At 39.7% G+C, this 17,051-nt stretch overlaps 1 protein-coding gene across 1 annotated transcript in view; it reads left to right on the forward strand.

Annotated features, from left to right (window-relative positions):
• The window catches only part of TRABD2B (TraB domain containing 2B), a 300,543-nt gene extending 285,121 nt beyond the window's left edge, over positions 1-15,422 (forward strand). Inside the window, exon 6 of the mRNA XM_085308191.1 lies at positions 12,108-15,422. Within this exon, the coding sequence (XP_085164317.1) occupies positions 12,108-12,330 (223 nt within the window). The 3' untranslated portion in view covers positions 12,331-15,422. The remainder of the gene's footprint in view (positions 1-12,107) is intronic.
• The last annotated feature ends 1,629 nt before the right edge of the window (positions 15,423-17,051 follow it).

Below are 17,051 nucleotides of genomic sequence, written 5' to 3' on the forward strand. Positions count from 1 at the left end.
GGACTTCATTTCCCAGTGGAGGCACTTGGGCTACCATAAAGAAAAAGAAATCTCTTTAAAAATGTTGAAATGCACTGGCAAAACTTCAAAGCTAGCCCAAAGGAAAAGAAAAAGGTTTTGAATGACAAGGAAGGAGCATAAATGTCAGGTGATCAACCCATGGTATATGAAAGTCATGTTTTTATTCGTAGTTTTGCAACATCATCCTGGTGTTTTGTTGTTTGGGTTTTTTTTTTTTTCCTTAAAGATGGGAAATTGCAAGGTGGAGAAACACTACTGTTTTCAAGGCCCCGTGATCTTGTAGATAAAGCAGTCAAGGGACCTGCAGTTTATTTCTGGTTCTGCTATTCATCTTCTGAGTAGTGAGTTTCCAGCCCTACAAAATTAAGTGAAAAAAAGTATGACAGAGAGGAAGATGACATTACTGTTGTGGTGGGCAGTTGCTTTCTAACAGTGGGTTCAGCCACGGTTATTCTGTGCTGCTGGGTTTGTCGTAGAAGGCAGACTGATTGCAGAATGAAGCAGGAGAGGTAATCTGATTCTCCGACGCTCCCAGCAACGCGGGCTGCGTGGCATGCTGAAACCCAGCTGGACTCCAAAGGGCAACTGTGGTCTAAGTCCACTTGCTCCTGGGAGGAAGGACAAGCAGGAATTATTTTAATTTGTATTATTTTAATGCTATAAAAGCCATGTTCCTGCAATTATGAAAATGCCAGGCCAAATGCCAGTTTCACTCACATCTCCTCTTTACAATTCCTGAATAACTTAACTGAACAAAGTGAGCATTATACCTGCGATACGAGCCCGTCAAGTTGGAAAGCGAGGGAGCCAAATCTGTTTCTTGTGAGCTGCTAAATGTCTAGGACGCCTCACACAGCCCTATCAGGGAGAGAAATGGTTGCAGCCCGTGCTCACAAATTCTTTGGCTCAGTCCTATGGACACGCTTTAGGGTCCCGGTGGTGACAGCCGGCAGGGAAAGCTTTCACAGCCCTTCCAGCCCCACAGGCCACCGAGGGGCTTTTTGTGAGATAGCAGTGGCATCTCCAGGCTTCCAGCGGGTACTTTGCTTTGCAAGTGTTTAGAGAGGAGGAGGTTATGCTGTGGCTGGTATTACCATAGTTGCTTTATAAGAAGCAGAAAGAAGCATAAGCCTCATGGTCAATCCAACAATTTAATGTTCTTCGCATTTCTGCCGGTAGATATGCCGTATAAATCATCTTTATTTCAAGAGTGAGTCTATTGGAAAGAAAAAGAAGCCAGTACTTTTGTTCAGCGGAACAAGCTTGAATTCAATACTGCTCTGAATAACGGGTTCAAAGATCTGACCTAACCTTAATTATTCTTCTTAAGAGAGACTTTGGAAAAATACAAGCAGTGATTAGGAAAGTTAGCCCAGTGAATTAGAGAAAAAAATGTGATACAGACTAAGTGGAGAGAAAAACTGCTACACAGAGATGGAAAAAGAACAGGGAGAAGGAAAGAGAAAATTAAAATCAAATGGAAAAATGCAGTATATTGGACAAGTCGGTTTATATTTTGGTTGTTCGTTCTGTTCCTTAATATATTGCACAGGCATCTTCTTAGCTGAAATAATTGTGTGTCTTAGAGAACAGTCTTGGAGAAAATACCTAATTTGACAGGATATTTTAGATATTTCCCCAGTACTGGCTATTCTAAATCATTTTAAAATCTGTAGGGGAAAGTCAATATCTTTTACAGTGTTTAACAAGAAAGTGACAAGGTCAGATATATACATCTCTATGAATGTATGTGTTCCCCAAGCACATCTAAACATGCATGGTTAATCTGTGCATCTGCAAAATATATTTGAGCCATAGGGCCCACACAATACCAAACAAACACTTGAGCTTGCAAAGGAGAGGGCAGACCTCGTCACTCTGTTTCTAATTAATTGAAAGGTTGAGCCCAACACATAAAATGTGGATTATGATTTTGACCACCTGAAAAATGTGAGTTGTTTTGGTGGGGACTGTTTTAGTGAGATCAACTAGTTTGCAAAATGTGGACAAAAAGCATATATTCAGCTCATGCTTGGGATTTGATTCAAAACCACCTGACTGCAAGCCTCATCAAGAAAAACCCACTGGGTTTCCCTTTGCATTTTGTATACCAGCAAGTTGCCCCAAAAATTTGGAAGATAACATTAGTAGTGAGATTTTTACAATACTAAGCTCATCTGTGTATGCACCCTTGATATTTTTGCTTATTTTGTCTGTAATAACTACGATCGTTATCTTTCCAATGGCCAGTGAAATAAGTATTTGGTTATTTGAACCATGATTATGACTGCAATAATTGCACGTAGAAATCAGGTACACAACCAGATGTGTGCAGAGAGTGAGCACGAGTTCGTGGATGTTTTTGACCCACATCCCTATTTAGACTCTCTTAAAGCCATCCTGGCTCAGATGTCTGTATAGGATTGGTGAAACAAATGGCTCTGAAGTATCCAATGTTAGCAAGAGTGAGGCCCTGGGTATAACTTGGATGCATTATCCCAACTCTGTGATTGCCTCATCCCAGGACAAAATCGTAGTAGGATATTCTTAGGATATTAGAGAATCATCAAAGCATTGCTTAAAAGGGCGAAGAAAAGAGCTAATGTTGTCATCTCCTGCCTCAGGACCACCCAGACACTCTACAACAAATCATCCTTCTTCAGCTACAGTATCTTGAATTATTGTTCACAGGGATTTTAAAGAATTTCATTTCTTTTTTCTTTCTCTCTCTCTCTCTCTTTTTTTTTTTTTTTTTAAGGATGACATGTAGTTTCCTGACAGGCTGGTTTTAATAAGGTTGAAATCTTTGTTGTTGCCAAATCAGAGAGGAATATAACATCTTTAAGTCATTAGATGGGAATGGGGTAATTACTCAGAGGGTGTGCTTCAAAGGTTATTGATTTTTACAGCATTCTGTGTTTTTACACCATTCTACAGTTGTCTGAAAAGGAGTGGTGGTGCTGATTCTGCCACTGACACATCTGTGGGTGCAGGATTTGGGGGTGAGATGCTCACAGGGTTTTCCTGAACTATTTCAGGGCAGAGAGTTGAACAGGAACCAACACAGTCTCCTCTTGGGATGGTGGAAGCTCAGCCTGACCATGAGGTTCAAGAAGGTTCCCCATGTGCTAGAAGTTCTGTTCAGGAAAGCGGGCCTTGGGCTGTGCGAGATGTGTTTCTGACCTGTTCCCAACCTATCTGCTAAACCCATCCCTGTGGCCTGCTTCCCAGCACTCCGTCGCCATGCCTAGGAGACACACAAGCTACATCACTGTGGCAGAAAGCTCCTTTCCTCCTCCTTCCCCTAGTCTGCATCATAGCAATACTCACCTCCTCTGTGAGGGAGTCCCAGGCCCTTTCTGTCCTAGCCCTATCCCCTCCTCTGGCCCCATGTCCCGGAGAAACATGACTTTAGCAACATGTCCCATTAATGGCCTGAAGGTTGCTTTACATTTTAGGATTTCTCTGCAGCATTCAGCTGTGCTACAAGTAAATGTAACTCTCTTCTCTTGGGTGCTTGGCTCCAGGGACAAATTTGTCATTACGAAGCTATTTTTCAAGTGATGTGGGCAACTGGGAGCTGCAAATCTGAGAGCCTGTGAAATGCTTCACTTTCAGTTAACACCAGTAATGTCACAGTAACACTTTAAGGTCTTGGCTCAGATTGAAGTGCAGAGGGAAACAGAAGCAAAGTGATTTAACCAGGTTTTGGTGGTTCATCTGTGGGTGACATAGGGATGAGAAGCAAGGGTCCAGGCCTCTAGCCCATTGCACATCCAGAGAGGGGTCTGAAACTGGGCCAGAAGCGTTTGATCTGCAATTGGAAGTTGAGCCTCCTACTTACATCTTCATAGCCTCCCTGGAGCTACTGGGCCATGTGAGCCACCATCTCCTCCTTGTCAAACCCAGAGGTCCCTAAGGCTGAGCCCTGAAATGAGGGACGTGTTGCAGCTTTGCAGGCCTGTGCCATGTAGAGGAGCTCTTGCAAGTGGGCTCCTAGGACTAGAGAGGGGAGCTGCATCTCAGCCAGATGCTGCTCTATGCACTGAAAAATCAGCAGTTTCCTCTTCCCCACCCTGCAATCTCATCCCAGTTTAGGAAAGACTACATTAACCCAGCCTGACCAGTCAAAGCCCTTCCTGGGATAGGAACTTGGCTGGGATTCAGGAGACCTGAATTAGAGAGACGGAGATCTTCAGAAAACAGCTCATCTCACCTACCTTAGAGACATGCCTTTGGGAGAGATGGATTTTCCTCTGGAGACCTCTCATTCTTCACAAACTATAGAGCTGACACAGATGAATAGTGCAGACTACATGCCTGAATCTGACATAGCTACAATTAATCCCCCCCACACTTTGAACGCTGTTAATGCCAAGGACTTCTAAAGGATGGTGCATGATTCTCATCGGTGGCACCTTTTGCAGCTTCTTCTAACAGCCCTGGTCCTGCCTGTTCAGGAGGCAAAGGTGCCTTGTGTTGCTCCCCTTCACCTCCAAGCACCCTATCACTGTGTGCAGTGTCCTGCTCCCTGCCTCAAGGCCTGGTTCCCAAGGTGCACCATGCCACTGGTCCCGCACTCTGCCATGTGTTAAGCACTCATCAGCAGAACGACTCAGAGGCCTGGCACACTTGTTCACAGCTTTCAATCCTTTCAGAGCCATTTCCTTGTGAAATTTATGCTTCCCCCTCTCTCATTTCCTTCTGTACCTTCTTCTTTCTCCCAGAGATAAGCTGTGGCAGACATGGCCGTAACAAAGAGCAGGGCTGAGGGAATAAATAGACTTCTATCAGCAGAAACGTGCCCTTTGCTTCTGCATGTGGGTCAGAGGCTCACAAACGCCCGCTTCCAGGAGGGGAATTGCTTGCTGTCAGTCTCTGGAGCAGCCAGGATGCTGAAATAAAGCTGGGTCGGAGCTTGAATTTCCTTTCAGGTGGGAATGTGGTTCCAATTTGCGTCTCGTCGAAAGGAAAGCTCTTATCGACAGCGGCAGGTTGTTGAAAGGCTCCCGATGTTGTTGCCTGAACCCTCTACCGACAGCGTGGCTGCAACTGTGACTCTGTTGGTCTGACACAGCGCTGCTTGTGGAGAGCGGGGATTCTTGCAGTGTGGAAAATGGCCAGAGATCTGGGCTCCCAATAACCTTGAAGCAAATAGAAAATTGTAGAGATAAGGCTCTTATTTGGCACGTCCCTCGTCTTCTCCATTGGCCAGAAACCAATGAGCGATATTGCTCACTCATTCAGACATGCAAAGGCAGTTACTGCAAATGAGTGGCCTCGTCTGGACCAAAACCGAATTCCTTAATCAGATCCAGGTTGGATTTTTATTTTTTTTTAATGAACTGAACCTTGCAAAAGCATGAGCCTCTTGGCCTTGATTCCACAAAGGGCTTTAGCATGTGCTGAGTTGTAGATATGTGAATACAATCCTTACTGGGACCACTCATGCTTGTAGTGCTTAGTGTCCTACTTGTTTGGGACCAGGAAACTCAACACATCATTGCAGGATTGATCCCCCGAGCCTCAAGAATAGTGTTCATAAGGAAGGCAGTGAAGAAGAGAGATACAAATCTTAAGGAATTACAATCTGTGATGAATGAAAGAATCCCTTCCAGAAGCATCAAATTCTAATCTGACAATTTCAGGAGATAGGAGATGCTACGTTCCCTTTAAGAAGTTATTGTAATGGTCTTCACAGTTAAAACTTTGTGACTTATTTCTAGTGTGATTTTTTTTCTAATGTACTTCTCTTTTACTTCCAGCTTGCACTTTCTCCTCTAGGTTCGTTACCTATTCTTTTCTTCCAGATATGTGGTCAGACTTCTTGCCAGCCAGCTAGTTTATACACTACAACTGGTTGGTCCAAGTGCTTTAAGCAGATATTTTTGCAAATTTTGACTAATAACTTTTGGTAACACAAATAGTTCTGGCTAGTTACAAGAGTAATTGTCTTCACTGGCAGGACATTTTTTCTGATCACCAGAAAAATAATGTGATCAATTTCTTTCATATCTGTTCATTAAATGAAAGGAAAAAAATAGGGTAAAATTTGTTTGAAAAGAAACAAGAAGCATATGTTTAATGCAATTTTAAAAAATCCAACCATCATAAGGTTAACATCAAATCACAAATGCAAAGCAGTCATTATTGTATTTACTCAAAAATTGGATTCCAGTTTATTAGCTTTTTAGGTTTTCAACTGAAAAGTGCCTTTCTTCAAGGTTTAGTCTATGTTGATACATCATTCTGATAAGCTTCTTTCATCTGATGACGTTGTAAGAAAGGTTGACTGAGTCCACAGTTGTTTACATTTATTAGAAGTAGTTGTCATATGTTTACATAGCTCCTTTGATCCAAAAAAATCCCCCAAACAGTTCATAAGTTGTGCTTTAAAAAATATTTTCTCCACCCTGAGCAGTAACAATATTGGGATTGAAACATGGCAGCAGATTAAAAATGCATAGAAATATCACTATAATTCATCCAATCTTCACTTTCTCAGTGCGTGTTCAATTTTCCATCAACTTCAGAAAACTTGGTGAGGGCATATAGACTTACGGACAAAAAGTGGTGAATCTTCCTAGAGATCACAGAGGGGTGGTGCATGAGATACGTGACTCCTAATCAGAGTCAGAATTTTTCATAAACTTTCTTTTGCTTTACGAATAGAGAGGCAGAAATAGAGACTGTGCAAAACATAGGGCTGATAATATCTCAGCTAGAAATACTGCTTCCAGATTTGGGCAGCACTTCAGAGAAGACACAGAGCAACTAGAAAGGCTCAGGGGAGAACATAGCAGAGAGGATGGAGGGCACGAACATGATGACTTGTGGAGGAAGGCTGAGGGCACTGTTTGTTTAAATGAGAGAAGACTGAATAGTGAAACATGGTTAAGTCTTCAAAATACATGAAAGGTTGCTGAGAAGAGGAAAGGAATAAATCTGTCCACAGGGACTGGAGGTGTCACGAACTTACACTGTAGCAAGGGAGATTTGGTGAAACATTAGGCAGTAATTTTGGATGTCAAGGTTGGTAAAATCCTGGAATAGATGTCTGCAGAGACTCTGGAATTGCTATTATTGTAGGTTTTTCGATGAACAGATCAGACATATATGTCAGCAAGGGTTTAGATCTTGTTCTTGTCTTTGGGACAGATAGACTGGAAAGTCCCTCCTGGCTTTATTTTCTCTGATTCTGCTGTGGTGTCACATGTGGTCAAATGTGCCCCTGCTTTTAAGGATAAACTGAGTCACAGCAAAAATGATTTGCAAAGTCCTTGCAAAGTCCTTACAAGCTAAACGAGAACAGAATTCCTCCAAAGGGTTGCATGTGTGTTTGTTTTATTTTTCAATTTTAAAATGTTCTCCATTCCTCAAGGTGCTTCATTGTGCCTCCAGTGTAGAGGACTTGCATCATGTAATTGGAGTCAGTAGTATCTGTTCACAAAGCATATGCCTGGGGCCCTTTTTTTTGAGAGAGTTTTACAAGTTCTAATGATGGTAAGACAATGTATGACTAATGCACTGGTTTGAAAAACTGCCCTATTATCTGATCAAAAGTACAAGCTCATGAATATGATGCTGCAGGTCATTTGGCTAAAAGATACCTGGAGTCTTCCAAATTTCTAAAACAATCCCATACACAGAAGCAAAAAATAGGCATGTGAATAGCGGAGCTGGTGGTTGCATGTTCATCCCAAATCATGTGGAATGTTTTTTAAAGGTATTTTTATCAGACACAAAAGACTCAAATATGGAATATCCTGAGCTGGCAAGAGGAGACATAATGATAATTTAGATTGTTATCCCTGAGATCTGTGACTCGCTTTTTAAAATTATTTATGTAAATTTCAGGAATGATCAAAATTTCTCTAAGGACATTGGAAAGTTTCCAGTTGAGTTCAGGGAATTCTGCTTCTGCTGTGAGGCTTAGGGAAAGTCTGAGGGTCAGCAAGATCCTATATCCGCATGCAAGAGCGCTCAGAGAGAGTTTAGGGAGGTCACCTCCTCTTACCTGGGCCACCTGTAAGATCAGCTTGTAATTCAACCTGGCTGTCTAGGCTCCTCTGTAATCAATAGAAAAGGAAGAACACCCAGAGACAGTAAGTACCAACTTCGAGACCTTTGCTGAATGTAATGAACCACCTTCTGCAGAGGTTTCTCTCCCCCTTCACTGTAGCGAAAGTCTAGCTGCAAACTTGGACCAAAGTTTTTACACTGGGATTGTAGCATTTGGTAAAGGAGATCATTCTCTTTAAATAACTAAACTGTCTTGGCAATGGGATAAAGTGCTAAAAGTAGAGTTACATTTAGGAAAATACATTAGATGGATGGATTAAATGTGATTGATTTGCTATTAGCATGCCTTAAGTACATTAACGGAGACTCACTGTTCTTTTCTCATAAAGCACTTAAAGATTTTTTAAAAACAAACAACTCTCCCCACCCAACAATATTTACCTTAACAAAGAAGCATACATATAGGAATCTAACATTTTAGGATGAAAACCCAAAATAATATTACTGACTGAGGAGAAGAGTGGTTAAAACGTCTTTTTTTTTATAGGAAACTCTGGAATTTAAATAAATTATTTTCTTTTAAATAAATATCTTTTCCAGAGGAGAAGAAAATCAACAAAAATCAACAAAATCCTCCTGGCAGTTGAGTAGAAAGTGGAAACACATCATACAGAAATGTAAAATGTTGATTTAGGGCTGCTTTTGGAATCCCTTAGAGGTAACTGGCTGATGAATGGCCTCATGCTCCTTTTATGCATTTCCCAGCAAGCCTGCATCGCCTGTCAGACATCTCACACAGTACCTCCCCAAGGTGCAAAAAAGGACAGTTTACTGTGCAATGGATATTTTAGTTTCACTGAAGGATCAAGCTCATAGAATGAATCAGGAGCAGGATACATCCAAACTGCAAGACCTACAAAGCATTCTGGCAACATTTTTTTAAATTGAAATTGAGAACCAGTCCCTCCATGCAGTTTAAAATTTTATTTAGGGCTAAATTGTGTAGTTCTGTAAAGTGAATAATACATAATAATTCAAATATTCACATAAAGATCACAGGAGCATAAAAACACCTATGCATCTAGCTTCTTAAAACACCTCAGTATATTTAAAAATCTAACTGTAGGCTATTCAGGAGTTTGTCTCCCGGATATACAGGCTTCTGAAAAGTCTCAGGCTGTAGTTTGATACCATCAAGTGGCAAAACCAGTTGACAGTATTAGTTATGATCCTGGAACCACATGCATTGGATGTGTCTATGCTGAGGAATAGCATTAAGAACCAGATTTGGGAGCCAACCCATTTGAAAATAAATTTGAAAATGAAGGAATCTTCTCTTGCTTTTGAATTATCTTTTAGCAGAACCGGTTCCCAGGGCTCTGTAGGAAGTTTTTGCAATCACAGATGTAATGTGCAACCTGAGCCTAAATCATTTCTGAAAATTGGTTTTTGACTCTTATCACAGCTGAGCGCTATTAATCTTTATGATTCAAATGCAGAAATTTCCTGCAGACTCAAGCACCCAAATATTGCAGACATTCTGTTTGGCTCCTAACTCCTAAGGAGTACTTTGAAAAACTCTGCTTTAAACTTAATATAAAAATTATTGATTGTCATTTTGATATATTTTTATTAGTATATGCCCTGGAAAGTAACAACTGTATTATAGGTGTGAATCTGTCTAGCAAGACATGGCCTTTATAACAGTTAGCAAAAAATTGCAATTGTCAGTCAATATTGCAGAGCTATATAAGCATCTATTCACACTTACATTACAGAAAACAGGATAAAAACAAGTTGTGATCCCACCATTACTATTGCCAGATTTGTGCACTACCATATTACTCACCAGGGTAAATCAAATCTAGATCAAAAGTGGGCACATGATTGCATTTTTGTTGAATTACTCACAGCATGTAGTACCTAGTTCTTGTTAGAGGCGTGTTTTAATGATGGCTTTGTAATGGCTATAGGAAAGCAGTTCATACTTGATATTCCATATGTTAGAGGAGCTAGAATAGACAATCCCTAATGTGGTATCGCTCCTGGCAGCTCTAAATTAACCACTCAAAAACACTGTACAGATTTGAAATAGCAACCTTAGCTTATCCAAGATCAACTCTTTGTATTACCTGACTGCAGTGGTCTTGATGCAATAGCAGAGACTCCAAAGCTGTATGTCTTGTATCATCAATTAAAGACCTAAACCAACCCCTCACTGTAGGAATTTACATAAGAGCTTTCTCTAGCATCACGTGATTTCAGATTTCTCTATTTACAGCAGTTTATTTCCCTGGAACACGTACCACGTTCCACTCACTGTCAAAGACATAATGCTAGTTGGATGGATTATCTGCTCCCATGAAGCAATTCCCATGCCTTTAGTTGTAAAGACCACTTTTTCTTTTTACTGTAATTTACTGCACATTAGTTAAGATCACTTCTAACTACAGAACAACTATCCCACTCAGAAGATGTGGCAACAGTATAAAGAATGAGGAAGAACTGAAATGAATTATCCCAAAATTTGGGGTGAAGCTTTTGTACAATTTTGTGCTCATTGGATATGATGTTGACCTGGATTTATATGTCTACCAGTGATGAACTCTACACTATTTTAGCATCCAACCTTAAATCTAAGGCCTTAAATATCAGCAGCTGCCATATTTAATTTTATCATTGCTTAGACAGAAAAAGACAAAAGCATTCACTTCTACTGAATTCTGTTTCTGTGTGTAAATCTGGAGCAAGGTATTGTTCTTTTTATCTGATATCATGCAAGATGTAGGCCTTTTCCTCCAAGGTCAGAATCTCAGATACTGTAACTAAATATTTATTAGACTTCATTGCTTCTTAACTGATAAGAAATGATGTAAGGATAATTTTCAGTGCGACAAAATTCACTTTATGGAAGATTTTTAAAAAGTAACACAGAGAGTCTGCAGTTCTGAGTGTCATGTTTTGCTTTCAGGAGAGCGTGTCATTTTTCTCCTTGCTCTCAAGCAGAATGCCTTGCTCTTAAGTCCAGAATCCACCTTTCACATTCTGCATGCTCAGTTATACTGTTCTGTGACAGCAGATGGATTATTGATTATCCAATACTGGATAATTGAAGCATTTATGAAATGGAGATTACAGTTTAGACCTTCCAAATCAAATGTACGTGGACCTTTTTGATCTTCAGTGTCATGAGTCTTGTGATGATTTCCTACTTGCCCACTCAAATCAAGTACTAACTCAATCCTTAATCAATAGGCAATCACACCACTATTGAGCCAAAGCCATAGCCAGGGAAAATTCACACTGACTCTGTTTTTGTCATTGTGATTTGTCAGAATATCTTAAAGACAGGGAAAAATGAAGCTGTTTGGTCTTCTGCGCTTAAGTTAACAGTTTTGTAAGGTGATATTGGAAAATTCTTCGTGATTTCTGAATGGGAAGTTCATGTTTTGTGGCCCTTCTGGGACTAAACATGTAGTCCGTGGCAAGTGAGACTGCAAAAGGCTAGATTAGGGATCCATCCAGGTGGGCCCTTCTAGTCTGCTGTCCTTATCCAAAGCTGTATCCAGTTGTCAGAGGCAGCATCTGAGGCTCCCCTCTGGTCTCTCTTGCAAGCTCAGTAGGTTCCCTTCACCAAGGACCTCAATGAGAACAGGCAGTTGCTCTTCTCTCTAAGAGACATGACGAATTCTGAGCTCCTTGGTGGCAAGAATGTAGCTAAGAATATAAAAACTGGGTCATGCTGGTCAGCACAAAGATCTCTATATCCCAGTTCCTGATGCTGGCTAGTGGTGGATGCTTCAGGAAAGAAGATAATAGATTAAGGAATCCCTCCTTTGGTTAAAATCTACAGCAGTCAAAAGCTGAAGGACCTCCAGAACCGGGCCTTGCTTCCAGACCATCACACTTACTAGCCCTTGGAGATCTACCATCCATGTCTTATGCATACAAATAATACAATTGTGGTTTATTGTTGTTGTCATTACTACCATATAGGATGACAAATCACAGACTAGAGACAAAGAATCTCCAGTTTAATTTCCTTCTCTTGTGTTTTCTTTTAGTACCACCACATTGCCTTCCTATATCAGGATAACCAACGGCTACATCACAGTCAAACCTCCCATTTGGATTTCAAACCGACTGGATCAGAGACCACGTTCAGATCGGCCATCCCAGCCTCAACCTACAAGCTCAGCTTCAACCACCATTTTATGGCCATCAATAACTTCTCCTTTCTGTGTGGCCATAGCTTCTTTTCTTCTGAATCTACTGCAACCTTCCTGACCACATTAGTATTATGTGCAATCCCTTGGAATAGAGAAGAGAGATAATTTATGAATTGGAGGTTATGACAACAACATTTACAAACTGAACCTTCTCAGTGAATCAGTAGTGCCTTCTAGCTGATTTTGTCTCTTTGCCCAGATACATTTTGAAACTCTAAAGCTTTATTGTAACACTGACTTACATCTTCTTTTTGTAGAAGGATCTTTATTTCCCATAGTGCTATGGGGTTTTGTAAAATATACGTGTTCATATAAAGAAAAAAAAAGAAAAAGAAAAAATGTATTTATTCGACTAGTAAACTTATTTTTTCTTGTTGTGTATGTTAATAACATCCCTATTAATCAGTAGTGATGGTGAAACAGATAAATTAATATTTTCTATATTTGTTTTCTAACTGACAACTCTGCAAGTGTCTGAACTGACGCCTAATGAATGACTTGTATGTTACTTTCTACAACAGCTGTCCAATAAGTACATTTCTGCTGAAGTTCTTTGTTTTTTTTTTTATTCTAATTAGCATAACTTATTCTGAATAAAACAGATGCTGCTCTCTGTGGCTTATTCCCATTGGAAAAATAGGTGAATTCTTATCTCAAGTTAGCTACTACAACCTAAAATCCCAGTTATTTTTGTATGACTTAGTAAGTCATTAGTCAAGATAACACTCTAAGTTCCCCTGTTGTCTTTAACTCAATTATTTAACTTACCACAAAATTACCGATTTCCATCTTTGCTCTGGGATTAATTAGCTAACTCAGATTAAGACACTTTTTTCTACATAAAAATTTCTGTAATAATTCTACTGGAGTAATTCTTTTCTCCCCTTCAGCTATATAAACACAAGCCTACAGCTTTCCCCAGCATAAATGAGATTCAAGCTGGGTCTGTTTGTTGGGTGTAAAAATATAGTATCCTGCTAATCTCTAAAACTTTTTGCACCAGTTATATTAATATAAATGGGCAACCTGGAGGGCAGAACATGTCTAGAAATTCACCTTGTTATTATGACTCTTGGAGCTGTTACCTCAGGGCTGATTGTGGCTTGTTCAAAATCTGTTCAAGACAGTAGGTATCCAGTTAAGCCCTGTGTCATGGAGACATACGGAAAGTTCCTCCATTTGTAGACCTTGGTACCTCTGTTGACCTAGATGGAAAAGTTATGACAGCATACACTCACCGAAAAGCTTTTTCCTTGTCCAAGCAGCTTCTTTTCATGACTGAGATGAAGAACATCTGTGGGAAAAGCCATGTCCAGTTTAGAAGCTATTGTGTTTAATAAAGCATGTGGATCTTTCTTTTTTATCAGTCATCTTTGATGAAAAACACTTTTTGATACAAGAGATTCAAATGCAAAATTAGTTTTTGGTTGAAATAATCCATTTTTCAAGCCATATACAAAACAGAAATCCAAAATATTTGATGAAAACATTAGTTGAAAAGAAGATTCAGAAAACTAGCATGCAAATTGTTTTCTTTTTGAAATTATTCAGATGATAATGGTGACAATAATACTGAAAACAGTCTGACAAAAAACCTTCATGTCACCTTCCTGCCAGCCCTAACGCTTGGTCTCCAGGGCTGGCGATGATTCCATGTAATCTTCAGGACTGCATGTAGTGAGTCGAGGTTTAGGATTATAGAGTTTTTTCTGTCACCATACCAATTAATGCAGGAAAAGAGGTTAGGAAATAATCAGAATTTAAAAACATGGTTTTCTTTGAAATCATGATAAAATATTGAGCTTTTTCATCGTGCGTTTTAACCCATTGCTTTAAAAAGGCCAGGGAGAATACATATAACTTCTTGTTGGCTTTTGTTCTATTTTTAGCAAAAAGATGTATAGATTTGTGGTCAGTTTAAGTGGGTACAGTGCTATAAGCTATCCCAATATTTTCATGCACAACAGTCGATAAGGCTGGATGGAAAACTTTGAGCTTTGCCCCAAATGCAAGCTTTAAGCACGTCCTGTGCATACTTTTGTGTTGTGTATTTTGGCTAGCAGAAGATTAGAGATGTTAGTTTTGGACAGGAGCCATTCACCTTGCATAATATTTATTGCACTGGGCTGGATATTGGAAACATATTTTGAGAACTTTTATTTCTATTTGAGCTATTACTCTAGAAATGCCTTCATTTGAATATAATGACTTAACAGACCTTCAAATTCAACCTTAATGCATTTGGAAAAGATTGACTGTCTTGCTTTATTCAAGAAAGAGATCAGAACTGAATTATAATAGATTTATTATGTATTAGTCACAAAAATAGAACTGGAAATAAGGTAGGCAAATCTTGAGAGTGATGATAAGTTACATAGTAAAAGGGAACAACCAGTGAACCAAAACCCATTGAATATTTTATTTGTCACAATCTTACAGAATCCAGAAATGATTCTGTGGTACCATCCCAGAAATAATTCCAGGTGTTGGAAAACTTACAGTCATAGTGCAGAAGACCACATAAAGATAAGCAAGAGAGAGAGAGAGAAAGAAGAGCAGAAAACAGAAATAATTTGTCCACGATCATGAGGAAAACTACCAATAGGACTGAGACTGGGATTTATTTCTACTCTTTTCCAGGCTGTGGCCTTCTCCATAGACCTGTGGGGCTTTTTTGAATGTAGGAGCACACAGGTATCTCTGTGCTCACAGCTGTCATACTACACAGCGTAGTCACTCACTTCATCACTCTTAAATTAGACTACAGATCTCCTGAGTGTGGAAGAATTTCCCTTACCTATTGCTTGTACAGACTTCTGCCCTGCAGATGAGTTCTGAGTTACTCTCCATTGAACAACAATTTTAAATACTCGTTAGCTTGACTATCACAGCATGTTTTGCTGTATCTTGTAGTTTGTTTGGCACTCGGGCGTTTTGTCTGTAATTCATGTGAAATGAATGAATGTCTCTGGAGCTCACTGAATTTATCCTTGCGCTGATGCCCAATGTTCTTTATGTTGGGATCTGAGTTTCAGTGCAAGGTGTCTCAGGGGTTTGGAGTCAACACGCTTGACTAAAAGTTACATCATCTGAGCTTCCTGCAGGTCAGGGGAGAAGACAGGGCATGCACACATGCACACACACACACACACACACACACACACACACACAGTTGTTATGTAAAAAAGTCATCAAGGAGGAAGGAAGTACAATACAAGATTAACTATCAGTTCAGGAGCCTGCATGAGTGGCTTCAGCACAGTTTTCGAACCAGGTGTTCCTTTTATTTTGTTGTCTTACCCTAAACTATGACTTGGAATAACTCATTTCAATCCATGGTATGTAAGTATGGCAATACCAGCAAGTGAGATCCTCATTGTGATAGATAAAGATGAAATATTTATTAATCAGCCACAGCAGACCAGTGTTAATTCAAATACATTAATACTGATTAGCAGAGATCTATTCACCTTCGCCAAAGTGGATCAGGTCAAAGACACGATTATATTATTTCCCTCGTATTTGAAGAGTGTCTATCAGATGTGACACACACTTTTAAAGTAAAATTGGCTACCAGTTTCATGGAACTTAAGTTTTTTTCTGCTGTTTTTTAAGACACTTGACACTCAAAGCTGTTCGGAAACTGATTGTTTTCTTTCTTTCTAAGAAAACCTAAGATTCCAGGAACAGGAGAGTGTTAAAAAAAAAAAAAAATCCATGCCCAGTAAATCTCTCTTTGAAAGCTGCAGATGCTGATGCTACTATTTACCTGTGGGAAACACACGCGCACACTCAACAGACTTATACAATGTCTATCAGTCAAGGACGTGACTTTGATATGGTTGAATCCAAAGCTTAATGTTCCTATGATTCATTCTTGCAACTGAAACCTCAGCTACAGCTAACACTGATACAATTTACATTATACGTAACTATAACATTATAAACGAATACTAATTGCCTGCCAAACTATTGCCCTGATGGAATAAACTCTAAGAGCAGAACTAACTTCCACTTCTTTCATTGGTTTCATGCTTTTCTTGCCTATGTTTAACCAGAAATGCTGTATTAACATGCATTGCCACTTGAAGAACCAGTTAGTAAGCTGGGACAGAGGGTATATTGTATTTTATGCCTGATGTAGTTTCTCTACAATCCCTTGGGCTGTTGAATAATGCAATACCACTTCTGGAAATAAAGGATGAACATGGTTTATGATAACTATGCTTTATACAGGTGTGAAAATCTGCTTTGCTGAGCTTCCCTTCCTGTTCCTCCAAGCTCCAGTGTAATTTAGGAACACCCAAAGTACGGAGTTGTTTATTTATCCAAATTCTTTGATACGCAGTTGCTGAGAGGGAGAAGGAGAGAGTATATTTAATCTATATTCAGTGCATTGATTAGTCAAATGATATGATCCAGTCAGTCATTACCGTACCTCACTGTTGGGGAGGAATTTCCCATCATATATTTATTTTAAAGAAAGCAAAGTGCCAAAGTGATTATTTCAGCACGAATGTTATCTTTCCAACTTTGCTTAGTACCATAAGATATTTCTAGGTTTTATACAAAAAAAGGGGGTGGGGGGCTTGAGTCATCTCTCTGATGTTATCCATGTTCTATAGCGTGCTAGATTTCAACTTCAATTTAAACTTGTTACAGCTAAACTAGAGCAGAAAGCCAGGTGCCCAAATTTGAGCTCACAGGCACGTGCACCTCGTGTGTGTGTGTGTGTGTGTGTGTGTGTGTGTGTGTGTGTGTCGCTGTGTGTGTGTGTGT

This window comes from Rhea americana, unplaced genomic scaffold, assembly GCF_003343005.1.
Source record: "Rhea americana isolate MKP2758 unplaced genomic scaffold, rheAme1 scaffold_27, whole genome shotgun sequence".
NCBI classification, from domain to species: domain Eukaryota; kingdom Metazoa; phylum Chordata; class Aves; order Rheiformes; family Rheidae; genus Rhea; species Rhea americana.